The sequence below is a fragment of the Narcine bancroftii genome, chromosome 1, assembly GCF_036971445.1.
Source record: "Narcine bancroftii isolate sNarBan1 chromosome 1, sNarBan1.hap1, whole genome shotgun sequence".
Lineage (NCBI taxonomy): Eukaryota > Metazoa > Chordata > Chondrichthyes > Torpediniformes > Narcinidae > Narcine > Narcine bancroftii.
Genome location: NC_091469.1, coordinates 199,839,507 through 199,856,939, shown reverse-complemented (window position 1 = coordinate 199,856,939; position 17,433 = coordinate 199,839,507). Strand labels below are relative to the sequence as shown.

General features: G+C 41.7%; 1 protein-coding gene across 3 annotated transcripts in view; it reads left to right on the top strand.

Annotated features, from left to right (window-relative positions):
• Positions 1–14,330, top strand: part of LOC138737369 (LIM/homeobox protein LMX-1.2) — a 207,771-nt gene extending 193,441 nt beyond the window's left edge. For all 3 annotated transcript variants that reach the window (XM_069888118.1, XM_069888123.1, XM_069888129.1), the window contains 5 exons: positions 3,521–3,699; positions 5,021–5,098; positions 7,120–7,186; positions 8,457–8,618; positions 14,130–14,330. In XM_069888118.1, the coding sequence (XP_069744219.1) occupies positions 3,521–3,699; positions 5,021–5,098; positions 7,120–7,186; positions 8,457–8,618; positions 14,130–14,287 (644 nt within the window). In that variant the 3' untranslated portion in view covers positions 14,288–14,330. The remainder of the gene's footprint in view (positions 1–3,520; positions 3,700–5,020; positions 5,099–7,119; positions 7,187–8,456; positions 8,619–14,129) is intronic.
• Positions 14,331–17,433: the final 3,103 nt, after the last annotated feature.

Genomic DNA, 17,433 nt, shown 5'->3' with positions numbered 1-17,433 from the left:
GGACGATCAAAGACAAGGCAGAGAGCAGCGTGCATGTGGGGGGGAAAGGTCTACTGGGGAGGAGGGAAAAGGTCTACTGGGGAGGGGGAAAGGTCTACTGGGGAGGGGAAAAGGTCTACTGGGGAGGGGAAAAGGTCTACTGGGGAGGGGAAAAGGTCTACTGGGGAGGAGGGAAAAGGTCTACTGGGGAGGGGGAAAAAGGTCTACTGGGGAGGGGGAAAGATCTACTGGGGAGGGGAAAAGGTCTACTGGGGAGGGGAAAAGGTCTACTGGGGAGGGGAAAAGGTCTACTGGGGAGGAGGGAAAAGGTCTACTGGGGAGGGGGAAAAAGGTCTACTGGGGAGGGGGAGCACGGTTTACCGCACCTCTGTTTGCCCTCCTTAAAGTATTTTCCGAGAGTTGGTTTCTTTAATAACTTTATAAATCGTGATGTGAGTTGGTGACTGCCAGACCTGCAGCATTTTCCAAAGACGGGGAGTTATCAGGTTTGAAAAGCTATTAAATTTAAATGGCATTTCAGGAAGTTAATAATGACATAGCTATTAAAGCAAGTCAGCCAGCGTTTGATCATTACATGAATATGTTGAATTGAAATAAAGGAAGATCATCCTGTTGGGGGCCCAGTTCCAGACAAGTCAACGGCAAGCCGAGCAAAAATAAATCACTTTTCAGCCAACTTTTGCCAAAGTAAAAGTCTGCTGACTCACTTTATATTTGACGCCAATCGTGCACAAATTCGCAAACTATCAAAGTCAATTCAAATTTTTGCAAGAACCCTCGCTCTTGAATGTTTCCAAGTTTCCTTTGCCGGATTAAGTCACATTTTAAATGAATTCCACCGGTGTTTCTTTCTTAAAAGTGTTCTATGTTAATTTGCGCATTGTGGCCTGAAATTATATTGGTCACCTGCCTGTCATGTGAGAGAAATTAATGAGGCTTCAAACACTTTGATAAGGAAAACAAATGAAAGGAATCTTAAAAACAAGGTTACAAGTTACAGAAGTTGGAAATCACTGACTACAAAACTGTCAACGTTAAAAATGGGCTGTCCTTAAGAACAGTATTGAGATGCGATTGAGACCTCCCTGTGGGGGTAGGGCAGCAATATAACGACAACATCAAACAGAGCAGCAGGCTATTCACCAACAGGGAGTCCCATTTGTGTGCGGTCAGCCCTTTTCTTCCCAAATTAGCCCATGTGTGGTGGAGGAAACGGTTCAAACTGCGAGTTGATGCATGTCAGCCTCAACCTGGAAATGTCAGGACCCTCATGCAGCCGCACAAATGTGTCGTCAGGAGGTCTCTGAAGCCATCCCTCTCGTCAGATTCAAACTGGGTTCTCCAACAAGGAGCATAATCAGCAAGTCTCCCTCTTCCTCTCTCGCCCACCCCACCCTCTCTCTCGCTCTCTCTTTGCCCATTATTCTTCTCTCTCTCTCTCTACCCCCCTCTGCCCATCCATCATACTCTTCTCCCCTCTCTCTGCCCATCTGTTCTCTCTCCCCCCTCGCTCAGCCCATCCATTCTTCTCTCTGCCCATCTGTACTACATCTTCCAGTCTATCCATCTAGATCTTTGTCCATCCACCTCCAACTCTGCCTAGCTAGCTCTCTCTCTCTCTGCCTATCTTGTATCTCTGCCTATCTTGTATCTCTGTCTATCTCAGTGTGTCTGCCTGTCTCTGTTTCTCCATCTATCTCAGTTTCTATGCATCAGTCTGTCAATGCAGAAACTGAAAGTTGCCAGGACAGCTAGTTTAGGGTGGATAATTCAGATTTAGATTTATTGTCAGAATACACACATGACATCACATACAAGCCTGAGATTGTTTTTTTTCCCTATGGTTGAGGCAGAATTATCACTTACTCGTAGTGGAAAGAAAAAAACTATGCATAATATATACAAATAAAGATCTGTAAACAGATGATAAAATGTTAGCAAACTGACTGTGCAATTCAGAGAGAATACAAAATACCAATAATTGGCAAAAATAAGACTCTTTAAATGAGTCCCTGACTGGGTTTGTCATTTGAGAAGTCTGATGATGGAGGGGTAACAGCTGTTCCTGAACCTGGTGGTGAGAGTCTTGTGGCACCTGTACCTCTTTCCTAATGGTAGCAGTGAGAACAGAGAGTGTGCTGGGTGGTGTGGATCCTTGATGATTGCTGCTGCTCTCCAAAGGCAGAGTTCCCTGCAGATGTTCTCGATGGTGGGGAGGTTTTGCTTGTTATGTTCTGGGCAGTGTCCACTACCTTTTGGAGGGCTTCATGCTCAGGGGTATTGGTGTCCCCATACCAGACCATGAAACAGCTGGTCAGCATATTTTTCACCACACATCTGTAGAAATTTGCCAGGCTTTTACCAAACCTTTGCAAACTCCTGAGGAAGTCGAGGCACTGATGTGGTTTCTTCCAGGAAAGATAGTGTTTCCCCAGAATTTAAATGTGCTCACCCTCTCCACCTCTGATCCCCCAATGATCACTGGATCATGCACCTCTGGCTTTCCCTTCCTGAAGTTTTGGTGACATTGACTGAAAGGTTGTTGCTGGTGCACCATTCAGCCAAATTTTTAGTCTTCTCTCTTGTGAAATGAAATATTAACATCAAAGGAGGACAGTATATAGAAAATAAGTAAATCCATACTAGATTTAACTGTCATGGAATTGATTAGGTCTATTTTACAATTGAGTCACATTCTTTAGGTAGTTAAACTTCTGTTGTAAGACATTGATTTGAATGTTTCTGAAGGGCAATTTCAACACCTAATGTGGTAATAGGAGAGAAATGGGATTCCCAAGATTTTCCACTGGAGCTGGCTTAGATTCAAGACATTAAATGGCCTGCCTCTGCACTGTGCTAATTCTTTGATGTAACTCAGGGAGGTTCAGGCACTGAAAATGGAATAAACTGCGCAGGTACCTTCATTGAGGTCAGAGGTTTAGACTATGATTGGGTGTTGAAAATGGAAGGTATCTTCTGTGCCCTTAAAGCAACCATTCCCCTTGAATATTTGATGGAACCATAGAACACGACAGCAGAGAAACAGGCCCTTTGGGCATTGAGGCTGTGCCTAACTAGTCAGCCTAATCCCATTGATATGCACCCAAACTATAGCCCTCCATACCCATCCATCCATTAACCTATCCAATCTTTTAAATGTCAAAATTAAACCTGCGTCTACCACCGCTAGCAGCTTGCTCTACACCACTCTCTGTGTGGTTCCACTTAAACATTTCACCTTTAACCTCTCATGTCCTTTCATTCTTGTCCCACCCAACCGCAGTGGAAAACGACTATTTGCATTTACCCTATTTATTCCCCTCATAAGTTTGTAAACTACAATTTTTGCATGTGCTTGAAAGTAAAATATAAATTTCTAGACATAAAATACAAATATAAATCTCTCCTTATTTCTCAATTTAGTGAGCAGGAAATTGACAGAGTTGACTGTTTGTCACCTCTTGTCCATGAGCACCGCCGTGCTCTTTTAAACTGATGGTGAATTGTGATACACTTGCAGTAAAGAGTGACGATGATGACATTGACATCAAACCAAACAAGATTCAGGGAAGTCAGGGGAAGGCTTGTGAGGACGGCAAGGACCAGAGAAGGCCGAAACGCCCCAGGACTATCCTCACCACACAACAAAGGAGAGCATTCAAGGCATCATTTGAAGTGTCTTCCAAACCTTGCAGGAAGGTGAGGGTTTTCAGTTATTGCTCAGCTAGTTTCCTCCTACTGTACCTGCAACTATCTTCTTTAACTATTTACTTGTTCTAAACTGTTTGGATGTGCAAGTAGAAAATATTCAGGGCAACTTCTTCAAGGACAGTTTAATCTCACAATGCAAGTTAAGGGGGCAGGAAGGTCAGAAGTTTGAGGCTGCTGGGAGTTTCCCTCTGGAAATCAGTGCAAAGAGCCAGGTATCCATGAAGTGTGAGTGAAATTCCAAGTGGGGAGACGTGGCCTCAGGGGCTAACTGTACTTGACTCAAGACTGAGCGTCCTACACTTTCTATGGCAGCCGGGGAGTTTAAATTCAATGAATTATACCCATTTGGAATGGAAAGTAAGGATCAGTAGTTGTGACCTGAGGTTTCCTTGTGTCACTAATGTCCTTCTGAGAAGGAAGTCTAGCCTCACGTAGAACCTTGATTTATCAATAGATTTGACAGAGTTACCATCTGAAGTGGTCCACAAGCCTACTTCAAGTGATAGCAAAGAGCAAACTGCTGTAGGACCTCAGCGGGTTGAGCAGCATCTGTGGAGATAAAGGGAGTGCTGGTATTTCAGCTCTGGTCCTTGGTCCAGGACTGAGAGTGTAGAGGGGAGATGGTCAGAGGATGGTTACCCGCACTTCCTGTGCTTCTGATCTATCCAGGTTCTCCTGTTTCCCCCACCTACTTCATCCACACACTCTACCTCTCCTGTCTCCTATGCCCTCCCCAAACTAGGCCTGATGAGAAAAGAGCCCAATTTTCCGATCTTAGACTCAAGAGACCTGCAGATGCCGGAAGCTGGAGGAAGATATGGGTAGCTAAAGAAATCCGGCAGATTAGAACCAGAGAAATGTTTCTGAATCAGGGGTCACCCATTTAAAGTACAGATGTGGAGGAATTTTTTCAGAGAATCATGAATCTTTGGAATTCTCTATCCTGGAGAACTGAGGAAAGGGATAGATAGTGAATCTATTCTGGGATGAATACATTTTTGATCTGTAGTGGAGATGGGCTTATAGGGAACAGATGGGAAAGTTGAGCTGTGGCAAGATGAGATCTACTATGATCTAATTAAATAGTAGAACAGCCTCAATGGACTGAATGGTCTACTCCTGCTCCTTTTTCTTAAGTTGAGAATGAGATTGAATTTATTGTCATACACATAAGTACAATGCACATATGCACCCAAATACTTGCTTGCTTTCGGTAATGCGTTATTGAGAATAGTTTGATGTATTCCCTATGAATAGGTATACTCTACAAATGCTTTGTAAAGGCAGTGGGACTTATTTTCCTCAACAGGTCAGAGAAACTCTTGCAGCAGAAACAGGACTCAGTGTGCGTGTTGTTCAAGTTTGGTTTCAAAATCAAAGAGCCAAGGTAACAATTGTTTTGCTACCAGCTACTTGGATTTCTATCATAGTTTGTGGAATGTTTTTCCTCCTAACACAGCCATGATACTGGGAAAAGTACTCAGAGAGGCAGAGAGTTAAAATTTCATCATGTCATCTATGGACTTGTAGTTGAACATCCAGGAACAGTGGCACCTTCTCAGAGTCATGCAGTCAAGTCACTGGAATTAATTCATCAGCTTGCCTCATTGATCTGCCTCAGTTTGGCATTCACTCTACCTGGCCCAGTCACTTGTAATTCAAATCTAACTCAATGAAAGAACATAAGAACATTAAAAAATTGGAGGAAGAGTAGGGTATCAGGCCTGTCAATCTTGCTCTCTCATTCAATGAGATCATGGCTGATCTGATGAAAGGCTCCTCTCCTCCTACCTGCCTTTTCCCCATATCCCTTAATTCTTCTACTATGTAAACAGCTATCCAACCTTTTCTTAAATATATTCACTGAAGTCGCCTCCACTGCTTCAATGGACAGTGAATTCCAGAGATTCACCACACTCTTGGAAAAGCAGTTCCTCCTCATCTCCATCCTAAATCTTGAGATGATGCCCCCTTGTTCTAGTGGTAGGAAGCTTTAAGGCAACAAGGGTCAGTCAATAAATGACACCATTCCATTTCCATATCCTGAAATCTCCCATATCCTGGAGTTTAAACTCAACTAATTACACCCATTTTGAATGAAAACCAAGTATCAGTAGTTGCGACCTGAGGTTTTCACGAAGCTCAATCTCGAAAGGAAAGTCTCATGTTGAATGGGATTGACTTAGAAATGCCATATGAAGTTGCCCATAAGCCTACTTCAAGTGATACCAAATAACAAACTGCTGGAGGACCTCAATGTGTTGAGCAGCATCTGTGGAGGCAAAGAGAGTGTTGGCATTTCAGATTGATTCAGGTTTCAGGTTGGCCAATGAGAAGGGATAATGTAAATCCCCAGCCTCATCAAGGGCTTTGCTAGCCAGAAATGGAAAGATTTGGTTGCTGATTTTGGACACGTCCTCAACTTAAGTGGAGTGAATTTCCCATCGTTTCCATGACATGCGGTAAACTTGGATTTGAAGCTACTTCAAGCTGATAATATGGAAGTCTTCGTCTGCCACTTTTATTCTCATTCCCTGATTGCTGGACGTATGGCTCAACCTTCGGCTGAGATCTCATCCTGAAAACTGAGTGGGATGAGTGAAAGGCCTCACATCTTGGGGGCAGGGTGAAAATGATGGGAATGCATATTGTCTGTGAGAAAGCTCCCCATCACACATCCAACTTCTGTAGAGCATCAAACATTAGCCAGAAATATATATGGAAATGGAAAAGGGTTGTCAACATTGAAGCTTGTGTACTCCTGATAATCCTTAAAATGCTTTTTATTACCAGCATAAAGAATAAGTGTGCCTTTAGTCTCGGAAACACGGTTGCTAAATTTGTTTAAACAATAGACACTATTAACTGCGATGTAGGGTAAAGTTAGAAAGCATAAATACAGTTATGCCTAAATCATGAAGAATTCAGTGGTAAATTCTTACGTGTGTTTCTAACTGCACGACAGGCAAGTAGTGCTCAACTTCCTAATTACACTTCCATCAAAATCAAGGTAACTTCACTTCAAGAGTGGGGTACACAGATGCTGCTAAATTCATCTCTGTTTTAGCATGTGATGGTGTTGCTTCCTTGATGTCGGAGAGAGGTTCTCTATTTATAGCTGATTTGGATAAATTATTCAATTTCTAATGGTGTCCTTCCATTGGCAGCAGGTCTGCCTGCTCCAAATTGGAATATTATTTCATTAATAATGCATTTTCATTTTGCATCTGTCATTTCTCTTCCTGCATACCTTACATCCCAGCTACACTGAAAAAAATCACCCTCCATTTCGAGCAGCGTGGGCTCTGATCATTGTTTTTGCTCGCTGAAATTTAGAGGTTTAATTAAAGCTGGGACATTTTTGAATCTTTCTCCCAATTTCAAACTGATCTTTTTTCAATTTTCAAGATGAAAAAGTTGGCCCGACGACAACAGCAGCAGCAGGAGCAACAGAATGGTCAACGGCTTGGACAAGGTACTCGTATATTGTGCTGACTGGGGAGAGGGCTTGAAATGAAACCATTCATTTGAAAAGTGTGTTGACTTATGTTTGCTGTTGAATGATCTGTCACAAAATGCTGAATTGCTACTATTGAGAATGCAAACACCATTTTAGGCTGCATAGTTTGTCGGGGTGGCTCAATCCACCAGATTCTATCCTCACTTCATGTGCTGCTCATATGGAGCTTGTCCATTCTCTCTATAATTGTGTGGGTTTAAATGACCCCTGATGTGGATGTCAAGCAGGAGAATCAACAGGGAGCTGGTGGGCATGTGCAAGAGAACAGGAATTAAGTGGGGGAGGTATGAATAATGGGAATGTTCTAAGAGCTGGCAGAGGTTTGATAGCCCAAATGGCCTCCATCCATGTCATTAAATAAAAACTAAGCACCATGTAGTTGATGAGAAATGGGTTAAAATGAAGGGATATGGGATTAATCTAAATGGTTTTTGGACATTACAATGCTGGGGAATCTGAGCAGGTCAAACAATGTACTTTGTATAGCAAAGATAAAGATATATAACCAATGTTTCAGGCTTGAGCTTTCTTCAAGGTATGAGCAAAATGTAGACAGGTACACAAACAAAATGGTGGTGGGGGGCGGGAAGGAAGGGCAGGGGAGAATCACAGTCTCATAAGCAGGAGGTAATAGGAGGAGATAAGGGAGGGAGGGCACACCAGCAAACAGGGGAGGGGGGGGTCGCTGTTTTTGGGCTGGCACAGTCACAGTGGGATGAATGACCTCTTTCTGTGAATCTTTGGTAATGCCAGAACATACCAGAATAAGGAAAGAGTGAAAAATGCATCTCATTGATGCTGCCCAACCACTGTTCATTCACTCTGGCAGTTTAATTTCCTTTTAAAATTAAAATCTGTGCCTGTCCTAGATCATTTTAATTTAGATTACTTATCTTGCCTGTGGTATAAACAGAATACAGAATGAGGTGCCATAGAATACAACTGATACCCTACCAGTGGCACTTGCTCAGGATGACTCACTACTGGAGTTGCTTGTGAATTATTAGAACCCATCAGATCATTCACTGTGCCTTCTTTCTCATCAATGTGTTCGCTGCCTTGATTTATTGTCATGTATCCATGAAAGATTAAAAAGCTTTATTCAGACAGAAAGTATGTTGCTTTCTGGTGAGGAAACAAATTCTTTCCTTTGAAATTTGTTTTTTTTCCCTTAAGGCACAAGGAAATGAGGCAAATTTCTGATTAATCTTCTTTTTGTTGGCAGAAGTGATGTCAAATAGAATGGATGGGGTGATAAATTCTTATGCTCCACTCACAGCTCCACCACAGCAACTGGTGCCCATGGACCAGAATGGTTACAACACTGACCCCTTCCAACAAGGCCTTACCCCACCCCAAATGCCAGGGGATCACATGAACCCATACGGTAGGTGACTCATTTTCTATGTGTTCGATCAAATTGAATTCTCATCACTCATTGTCTTTGAACACTAATTCTTAATACCCTTTGTTACTTGCTGGGCAATTTAAGAACACAACAAATAATCAAGCACATTGTTATGTCTGGAGACATATATAAACCAAACAGGTATATCAGTGATTTCAATTAGGGAATGAATGGCTTTGTGGCCAAGTTTGTAGAGGATATGAAGATAGCTGGAGAAACAGGCTGTGTTGAAGTAGTGTTGAGGAAACAGAGAGACTGCAGAAGGACTTGGACAGATTAGACAAATGGGCAGAGAAGTGGTAATGTTGGGAAGTGTTCAGTCATGCGCTTTGTAGAAGAAATAAATGGGCAGACCATTTTCTTAATGAGGAGAAAATTGAAAATTCTCTGATGTAAAGGGACTTTACATGTAAAGCCTGAAGATAAATGTGCAGATTGAGTTGATGGTGAAGAAGACAAATGCAATGCTGACATTCATTTCTTGAGGAATAGAATACAAGAGCAGGGATGTGATGTTGAGGCTTTATAAGGCACTGGTGAGCCCTCACGGAGTATTGTGAGCAGTTTTGGGCTTCTCATTTAAGAAAGCATGTGATGATATAAGAGAGGGTTCAGAGGAGGTTCACACAGATGATTCCAAGAATGAAAGTGTTATCATATGAGGAACGTTTGACAGCTCTTGGCCTGAACTCATTGGAATTTAAGAGAATTCTCATTGAAACATTTCAAATGATGAAAGGTGTGGACAGAGTCGATATAGAAAGGATATTTCCAGAGGTGGGAGAGTCAACAACATGAGGTTCCAATTTCAGGATTGAAGGGAGTCCAATTAGAACAGAGATGTGGAGAAATCTCTTTAGCTAGAGGGTGGTAAATCTGTGGCCACAGGAAGTAGTGGAGGCCAAGTCATTGGGTGTATTTAAGGCAGAGATTGATGCATTCTTGATTAGCCAGGGCAACGAAGATTATGGGGAGAAGGCTGGGGAGTGGGGCTGAAGGAAAATGGATCAGCTCATGATTGAATGGTAGAGTAGACTCTATGGGCAGAATAGCATGTTTCTGCTTCTAAATCTGAAGACTTGTGATCTTATGACACAGAATTCTTCCTCCTAAGGGAACATGTGAGTGAACAAGATGAACTTTTACAATAATCCAATAGGTCGATGATCTCAGTTATTAACATTGGCCCTTTTGGCCCGGATTTATTTGAATTCCATCGATGACATGGGGAGAATTGAGCTCACCCCACAGGACCATGAAGTCATGGAAACAGAGCATTTGGCCCCACCACATTCAGACTAATGGGTGGGAACCCATCCCATCTTACAGCACTTTGTCCATTCCTTCAAAGCCCAGGCCAGTCAAATGCTCATATAGACGCTTCTTAAATGCAGTCAGTGGCTCTACTCTCATCACTTTCTCAGGCAGGGTATTCCAGATTCTTACCCCTCAAATCCCTTCTAATTTTCTTACCCATACCCTAAACACATGCTTCCAGGTTATCTGTCCAGTAGTAATTTAGTCATTGTACTACTTTATCTGCCTCTCATTTAGTTGCCTTTATTGCTTTCAGACTTGGCTTGACAAGACTTTTAAGTCCAAACATAACAAAAGACCAAACAGATTGGAAGGCTATCATCTCAAGGGAGTCCTATTAGTAGACTTCAAAATTAAGTAGGGGTTCTGACTGGGTAGGAGTGACAGAAATAAGAGGCTACATATTTGAGAAGCTCTCCAATTTTCCCAGAGTTAATGAACTGAGATCTGGAGGTGGCTAAAAAAAATACCAGAGAGCAATGAACATAAGGATAGCCTTTTGATGAAATGAGTCTTTCAGGGATCAGCCAGTTAGATGGAATGTACTACAAAGTAAGGACATTTGAAAATTAAAAAAAAACAATCACATCCATTATTTTTGGATGCAGTCATTGGTGTACTGTGTAGAAGCTTGAATCCATCCTGGAGTGATCCTCCTCTGCTCTCAACCTGGACATTGAGAGGAATTGGGTACAAGATGATGCTCCATCCCCATTGTTCTTTCAAGTTGTAAATAATAGGCAACAGGCCACTGGTCTGTTGGTTAACCATTACCTGATGTGTTTGGGACTACTCTACACATCTCTCCAGGGAGTGGTGAAAGCAGACATCAATAATGGACTTCACCCCCACATTCAATGCACCAATAATCTTTGGCGATGGAAGGAAAGGACATTGAACTTAATGAGCTCAGATCTTACAACAAAGAAAAATGGTCTCTTGCTAGGCAGCAATTCCTACCCTTCGATGTGCTTCTGAAAACAGGGCAACCTCCAATAGGCACTGCAAAATCCTCCAAATTTCCAAGAAGCATAAAAAGTTCAATTTCAACAGCTCTAGTGTTGAGACCTTATATACATTTATTTGGCCAACTTTAAGCAGTCCAACATGCATCTCGCAAAGCAGACTCAAGGCTCTGTCATGGTAAGAGATTAACCAGGCCTTAAGATAGTAACATTCGAGGATGCCCTCAAAGTCCCCGTATTGAAATGCTGCTGACCACTGACAATCTTTGGCTCCTGATCAAGCGAACTGGAAGTGGATCGTGGAGAATCTCAAGGCTGCATATTGGGAGCACACAGGATGAGGAGCAAAGGGAAGAGGCCACCTCAGAAGCAACCTGCCAATTTGACACATCAGGCATCTTCTTCCCCATCTGTGGAAGAGTCTATAGGGGCAAAGACTTCCTTAGTCTTTGAGGAGAAGGGAGAAGCCATTTATGACTGAGCTGAGCTTGGAGAGTTGTGAACTTGTGGAACTCCCTATCATACAAAGTTGTTGAGGCCAGTTCATTAGATACGTTGAAAAGGGAGTTGGATGTTGCCCTTATGGCTAAAGGAATCAAGAGGGATGGAGAAAAAGCAGGAATAGGGCACTGAGGTCATATGATCCAACGTGGTAGTGGTGAACAGGTTAAGAGATGGTTAAGCCTAGAGTTGTAGCAATTTTTTTCCCTCCAACTATTTGGTGCGAGGGCGCTCCCACTCCCCAATCCACAGTGTGGGCGTTACTATTGAGCATTGGGCTGGCTAAGGAGATCAAGTGGACTCTGCTGAACCTGTAAAAGATATATTCATTTCCAGTATGAAGATTAGCCTCTGACAGCAAGGTCTGGTCCATTATTGTAAAGTTGTCAAGTTCTGATCTGTGCCAAAAAGTGGAATAATTTGTAATTGATTAATTTGTAATGAATATAGCCACATATAAAACAGGGGACTATTTCCTTACCAACATATGGAGCATGTTGGACAAGTAAATTCAATGAACAGGATCAATCTTTCTCTTTCATATGGAACTTGAGGACATAAAATGGAGCAGGAGTAAGGCACTTGTTCCCTTAAATCTGCATGAAAAAATCTGCCTTATTTGCCCCAAGTATGGTCTCCTGTTCCTTGCCAGTTCCCCATAGCCCTCATTTCCATGATCTTCCAAAAATGTATCTCCTTTCTCTTTAAATACTCCCAGTGCTGCAGCCTCCATAACCCTTCAGGATAGAGAATTCCAGAGAGGTGAAAGGTTTTGACCCAAAATGTTCGCCATTCTTTGATGCTGCTCGATCCACTGAGTTCCTCCAGCAGTTTGTTCTTTGCTCCAGATTGCAATGCCCACAGTCTCTTCTGCATCTCCAGAGATTCTTGGCTGGTTTAGGTGGAGGAGAGCAACCATAATTTTTAAGGAGGCACACAAGAGATTCTGGAATCTGGGGAAAATAACCTGCTGGAGGAACTTGATGGGGAAGGCAGCTTTGATGGAGGGAAAGGGTCCTGATGCAGAGTCTCCATCCAAAATCTCAACTATGTCTTTCTCTCCATGGATGCTGCCTGACCTGCTGAACTGAACCAGCAGTTTGTTTTTTGAACAATCATTTTGTATTTAGGAGAATGAGCAGATAGTTGCCTCAGGAGTTGCAGAGTTTGATATCTTCTGGCAGTGTCATTCTGTGGTGTTTAAAGTAGTACACTGACTTTGCTCACAATCATACAAGTATCCTATCCCTGTATATTAAAAGTCAATACAGATATAACTCTGTTGATTTCAGGAAGGAGTATTTTAATACTATCATAACAAAGCATTTTTTTTTTACGAGTTGTGAATATTTACCTGACCTCCTAGATTTATTCTTTTTTTTCTCTCATGTTAATTTAATTTGTACTTATTGTTTATTAGTGTGTATTTTAACGCCACCATTCCAGGTTTGCTGGCATCCATAGTTATCCATTGTTGCTTTATGGCTCCAAAAGGATTTGAAATTCTAATTCTCCACCTCATGAGATACAGCAGATTCTGAGTGGCCATCAGACTTTGGACATCAAATCCCAAGGCTCCATCTCTGGGATGATGTGACAGCCTTTTGACAGCTTGCCATTCCCAATGGCCTTTGAAAAATATTTCCAGTAGGTAATATTGACATAGAGATATATACCACTGTAATGCCCTTTTGGCCCACAGGCCCATGCCACCCAAATACGCCCATGAGACCTATTAACTTACTGACTCCATATGTTTTTGGAACATGGGAAGAAACCGGAGCTCCCGGAGGAAACCCACGTGGATATGGGAGCGAACGTACAAACTCCTTATGGATTGCGCTTGATTCGATTCCAGGTTTCGAGTGTTTAACCATGACACTAACTGTGTCACCAGCTACATTATTTTTTTAAATTGACCAAAAAGGTAATAATTTTCACACTGAAGTGCTGGGAAATCATTGAAAACATTGCGATCAAGTAGAATAAAAAAATAAGTCAACCTCTGTATACTACCGTGGCAATCATTATCAGCCATACCATTCATGTGGCATTGGCTGTATCACATGGCAGGGTCAGGGATTGCTGGTTTGCAGTGAAAGGTCAGCTCCTTAGCTGCTTCTGATGGTGGGAATTTATTGTCATACACATAAGTACAATGTACTGACGTTCTTCTTTCTTGCTGCAGCTGTGTGAAACTGACTAATAAACAATAAGTATAAATTAAATTAACATGAAAGAAAAAAAGAATAAATCTCAGAGGTCAGATCAACTAGTAAAAACAATGCGATGTTACGATGGTACAGATAGCTCTGTATGCTTATGCCGGTCGGTGTCCAAATCGTTTCCAATTTACGTGTTCCAATGCGCAGGTGCAGAACGGAGGAACCTGTCAATCTGATCACTGCAGCTGACCCAATGATTCTCCATGGAAACACCAGCTGAATAACATTACAATCCAGACCCCAAAGAAAGAGTCTCCCAGTTTATCATTTCATGATCTTCCAACCACTAAAACATCCATGTTTTTTTATTTTACCAGTTGCACTCATTTTCATACAATTTCATTATTTATCAGCTCTTCTTCGAATTTCTGCATTTTATGACCGACTGAAGCACCAAGATTCATTAAAAATAAAAATGCTTCCTCGTGTCCTCTAAACTGATTTAATGCCGTCAATTAACTCCATTCATTTTGTGCTTCCAGGAAATGACTCCCTCTTTCATGACATCGACAGCGACACCTCCCTCACCAGCCTGAGTGACTGCTTTTTGGCTTCGTCAGAAGTTAACCCCATGCAAGCTCGGGTGGGCAACCCCATCGACAGGCTTTACTCTATGCAGAACTCATACTTTGCCTCGTGAAAGCCATCAGGACTTCGAGAGGAAATCCCACCTGACAGATTATGTCGATTTTCAATGGAAGGGGTGGTGGAGTGGTGGAGGGGTGGGGGGGGTGGGGGGAGCTGTACAGCCACATATTACCTTATTCTCTTCTTATCCACTATTTCCCATGCGGCAGAGAAAGTGACAGCAAAAAGGTAATGAAAGTGACATACAAAAAGACAAATTCAATAGAATTCAAATCAGCACAGCAATGGGAACATGGGTCACAGAAACTGCAGCTGCATTTCATTGTTTCAGTGTTTTATACAAATATTCCAGGACTTATTGTCTTTAATTATTTACATAAATTAGGGTATCTCCTCCCTCCCCTTCTGCTATTCTCCATTTTAATACTTTTGATGGTTACTGGATCTTCAAGATCAAATATCATTTTATGCATCAAATCTCCAAACAGTCAATATAATAGAGGTTAGAAATTCTTGTCTGCTTAGCTTTGTTTTAGTCAGCCAGATATAATGCATATAATAATGAGGAGACTGAGACAGGCTGTGGTACCTTGCAATGTGCATGTCTCATCTCGCTCCCTCTTGTTTGATGACCAACCACTATTATTCAGCTCTTAAAAGGCCACACTTGCTCTCTCACAATTGCAGCTCTTTCTTTTGTTCTACTCGCACCTGTCATGTGGATTCCCCCCCCACTCCAGCACAGTGGCCAGCCCAGAATGGCGTGTGACCCATCCTGTCGCCTGCTGATAGAGCACATGGGAATGATGCTCTGCAAAGATGGCTGCCTGTAATTTATCAAGTTGAAATCCAGGAACCAGATTCCAGCTTGTTGCTTCCAGAAGGAGCTCGAGAGGTTAAGAGGGTAATGCATGCAATGAATGCGTTCGCTTTCTGCCCCAGGTTCTGTCTTTAGATCGAATCCACTGTGTGGTTTGTGGTGATTTGGGGTCATCACAGTCATTTTGGTGGCAAATGAAATACCAAAGTCATGTTGCTCAGTGCCCGGAGCAGACTGTCCCTTTAACCCTACCCCCTCCCAAATCAACCAAAGTTCCACCTCAGAAAATGTACTACGCACGAAAGAATACTCCTGCAAATTGGACTTGCTGATCACTTTCTATCAAAAAAGTATTGTTCAGCGCTCAGCAAGCGATAAAACGGGAGATGCATTGCAGTATTTAGAAGAGTAAATGTGTGCAAATCACAAAACCATCTCCTACATGTCCAATATAATTAATCTTATAACAGGAATGTTGGGGCCATGAATCAATATTCACTTGGTGTTGTTTCATATTGTTCTGCCCATAGCAGCTCTGGGATAGGTATGGAGGGATACAGAACCAAAGGTCACCTCACCTTTGCTTGCCCTGCAGATTGGCGGCATGTCACATGTCATCGAATGGTTAATTACAGTATTAGTATGAGTTCTGAGAGGAGAAAAGAATTTCCAGCTCAAAAAAAGAGGCAAAATAGGAGGAACAGCACAGTTGCCATTTGTATGATGACTTGCCCCATCCAGTGGTAATCCCTAAGCTTCCACTGGAATCCCAATGAAAGATTAAGCCTGAAAGTAGCCTTTGACCTTCCTGATAATGCTTGCCTCATTTTGGCACTGCCATGGGACAGTAGGATTACTCAAAGTGAGGATAATGTGCTTCACTGAAGCAATACTTAAAAGGGAAAGGTGAATTGACAAAAGTCCTGTCAGGCTCTCTTAGCATTTGATACATTCACTCAGGCAGCATTCCAATGATTAGACATTTGGGACTTAGAAGTGAGTGGGTCAAGGCAACTGCAGTTTATTAGTAATTCTTCATAATGATTGCCTGCCAGGTGTCTGGGAGGAAAACTGGCCACATTACCGTATATATGTACTAAATTATACAGTTTTCACTGTCGTTCTACTGAGGAAAAAGGAAGAACCAGTTTGGAGAATGATGATTGATTGTGAAACCTAAGTTGAAGATCCTTGTATTGCTCAAGTGATGCCTGGGCACATACAAATTTCAATATTAATCATTTGAGGGCTATTTTTCCTGTCCCATTCTGTATTTTAAACTGGTGTGGATCAAGTATGGCCTGCTCACTCTTCTTCTGGTGATATCCCTTAACCCGGAACTGTTCAGTAAACAGATCTTCCTTCACACTAGTTGTCAGGAAGAGCTCATTTGCCAAAACACAAAATTGTTAAATGTTTTCCCTGTCAACCCTATTACACCAGAGCCAGTTATTCCTTAATAGGCACGTATGTGTTGGAGCTACAAACATGAAAAATACCCTAGTGGTCAAAAAAAAAGCCAATAGAGTTACATGAGGAACTCATTTCAAGCCAATTCTGAAAAGAAATGATCACTCTTGGTTTATTAAAGAGTCTTTTTAGTACTCTTCGTAAATTGGTGTAAAGAACTGCGTAGATTGACACAAAAACTTATGTGGGCATTCCAATGGTTCAATTTTGAAGGTAAACCATTTCCCAGAATGACATTTATCTGCTATGTTTCCATTGTATAAGTCCATGAAAATGGATACAAAATAAATTCTGTATAAAATTATGACAGTGAAATTTCTTACAGTTTGGTGTGCCAGTAGCTTAGAGCAAAAGATGAGCAAACCTCCCCCTCCTTTATGAAAGGTCACGTTTATGATTTTGGTATGGCTGTATGTATTGTAAATTTATATATTCTGTATTTATGTTAGAACAAGTGTAGAAATTTTATAGTTGTGTCTGTTATATTGGTCACCAACTTGTAAACCAACCTGTGCTATAATGTGTAGCATTTTTTTCCTGGTGACATTATTTAACCACATTCCTGGTTTCCTGACCCTCTCCCCAACCTTGCAGGCATGAGACCTTCCATTGTGTGCAGAACATATTTTATTATTTAAATTACTTGTTCTTTTTTTTAAATTATTTATTAGTGTTTCTCGAGTTCATTTTTTTTGTGGCATTGTTTAAAAATTTCAGAGGAATTCTTTGGTATGACCTTTTGTTTCACAATAACCACCTCACATTGTTTTGCGCTTTGTTACACTGCATTCTTGAGTAGTTTGTCTATCTGTATATGTCACTTCCTGGTAATTTTCTAGATGCCCCTCATTTGAAAATACTTGCAATGAAACTCATGAGATTGAAGTGTATTTATAAAACAATTAAAA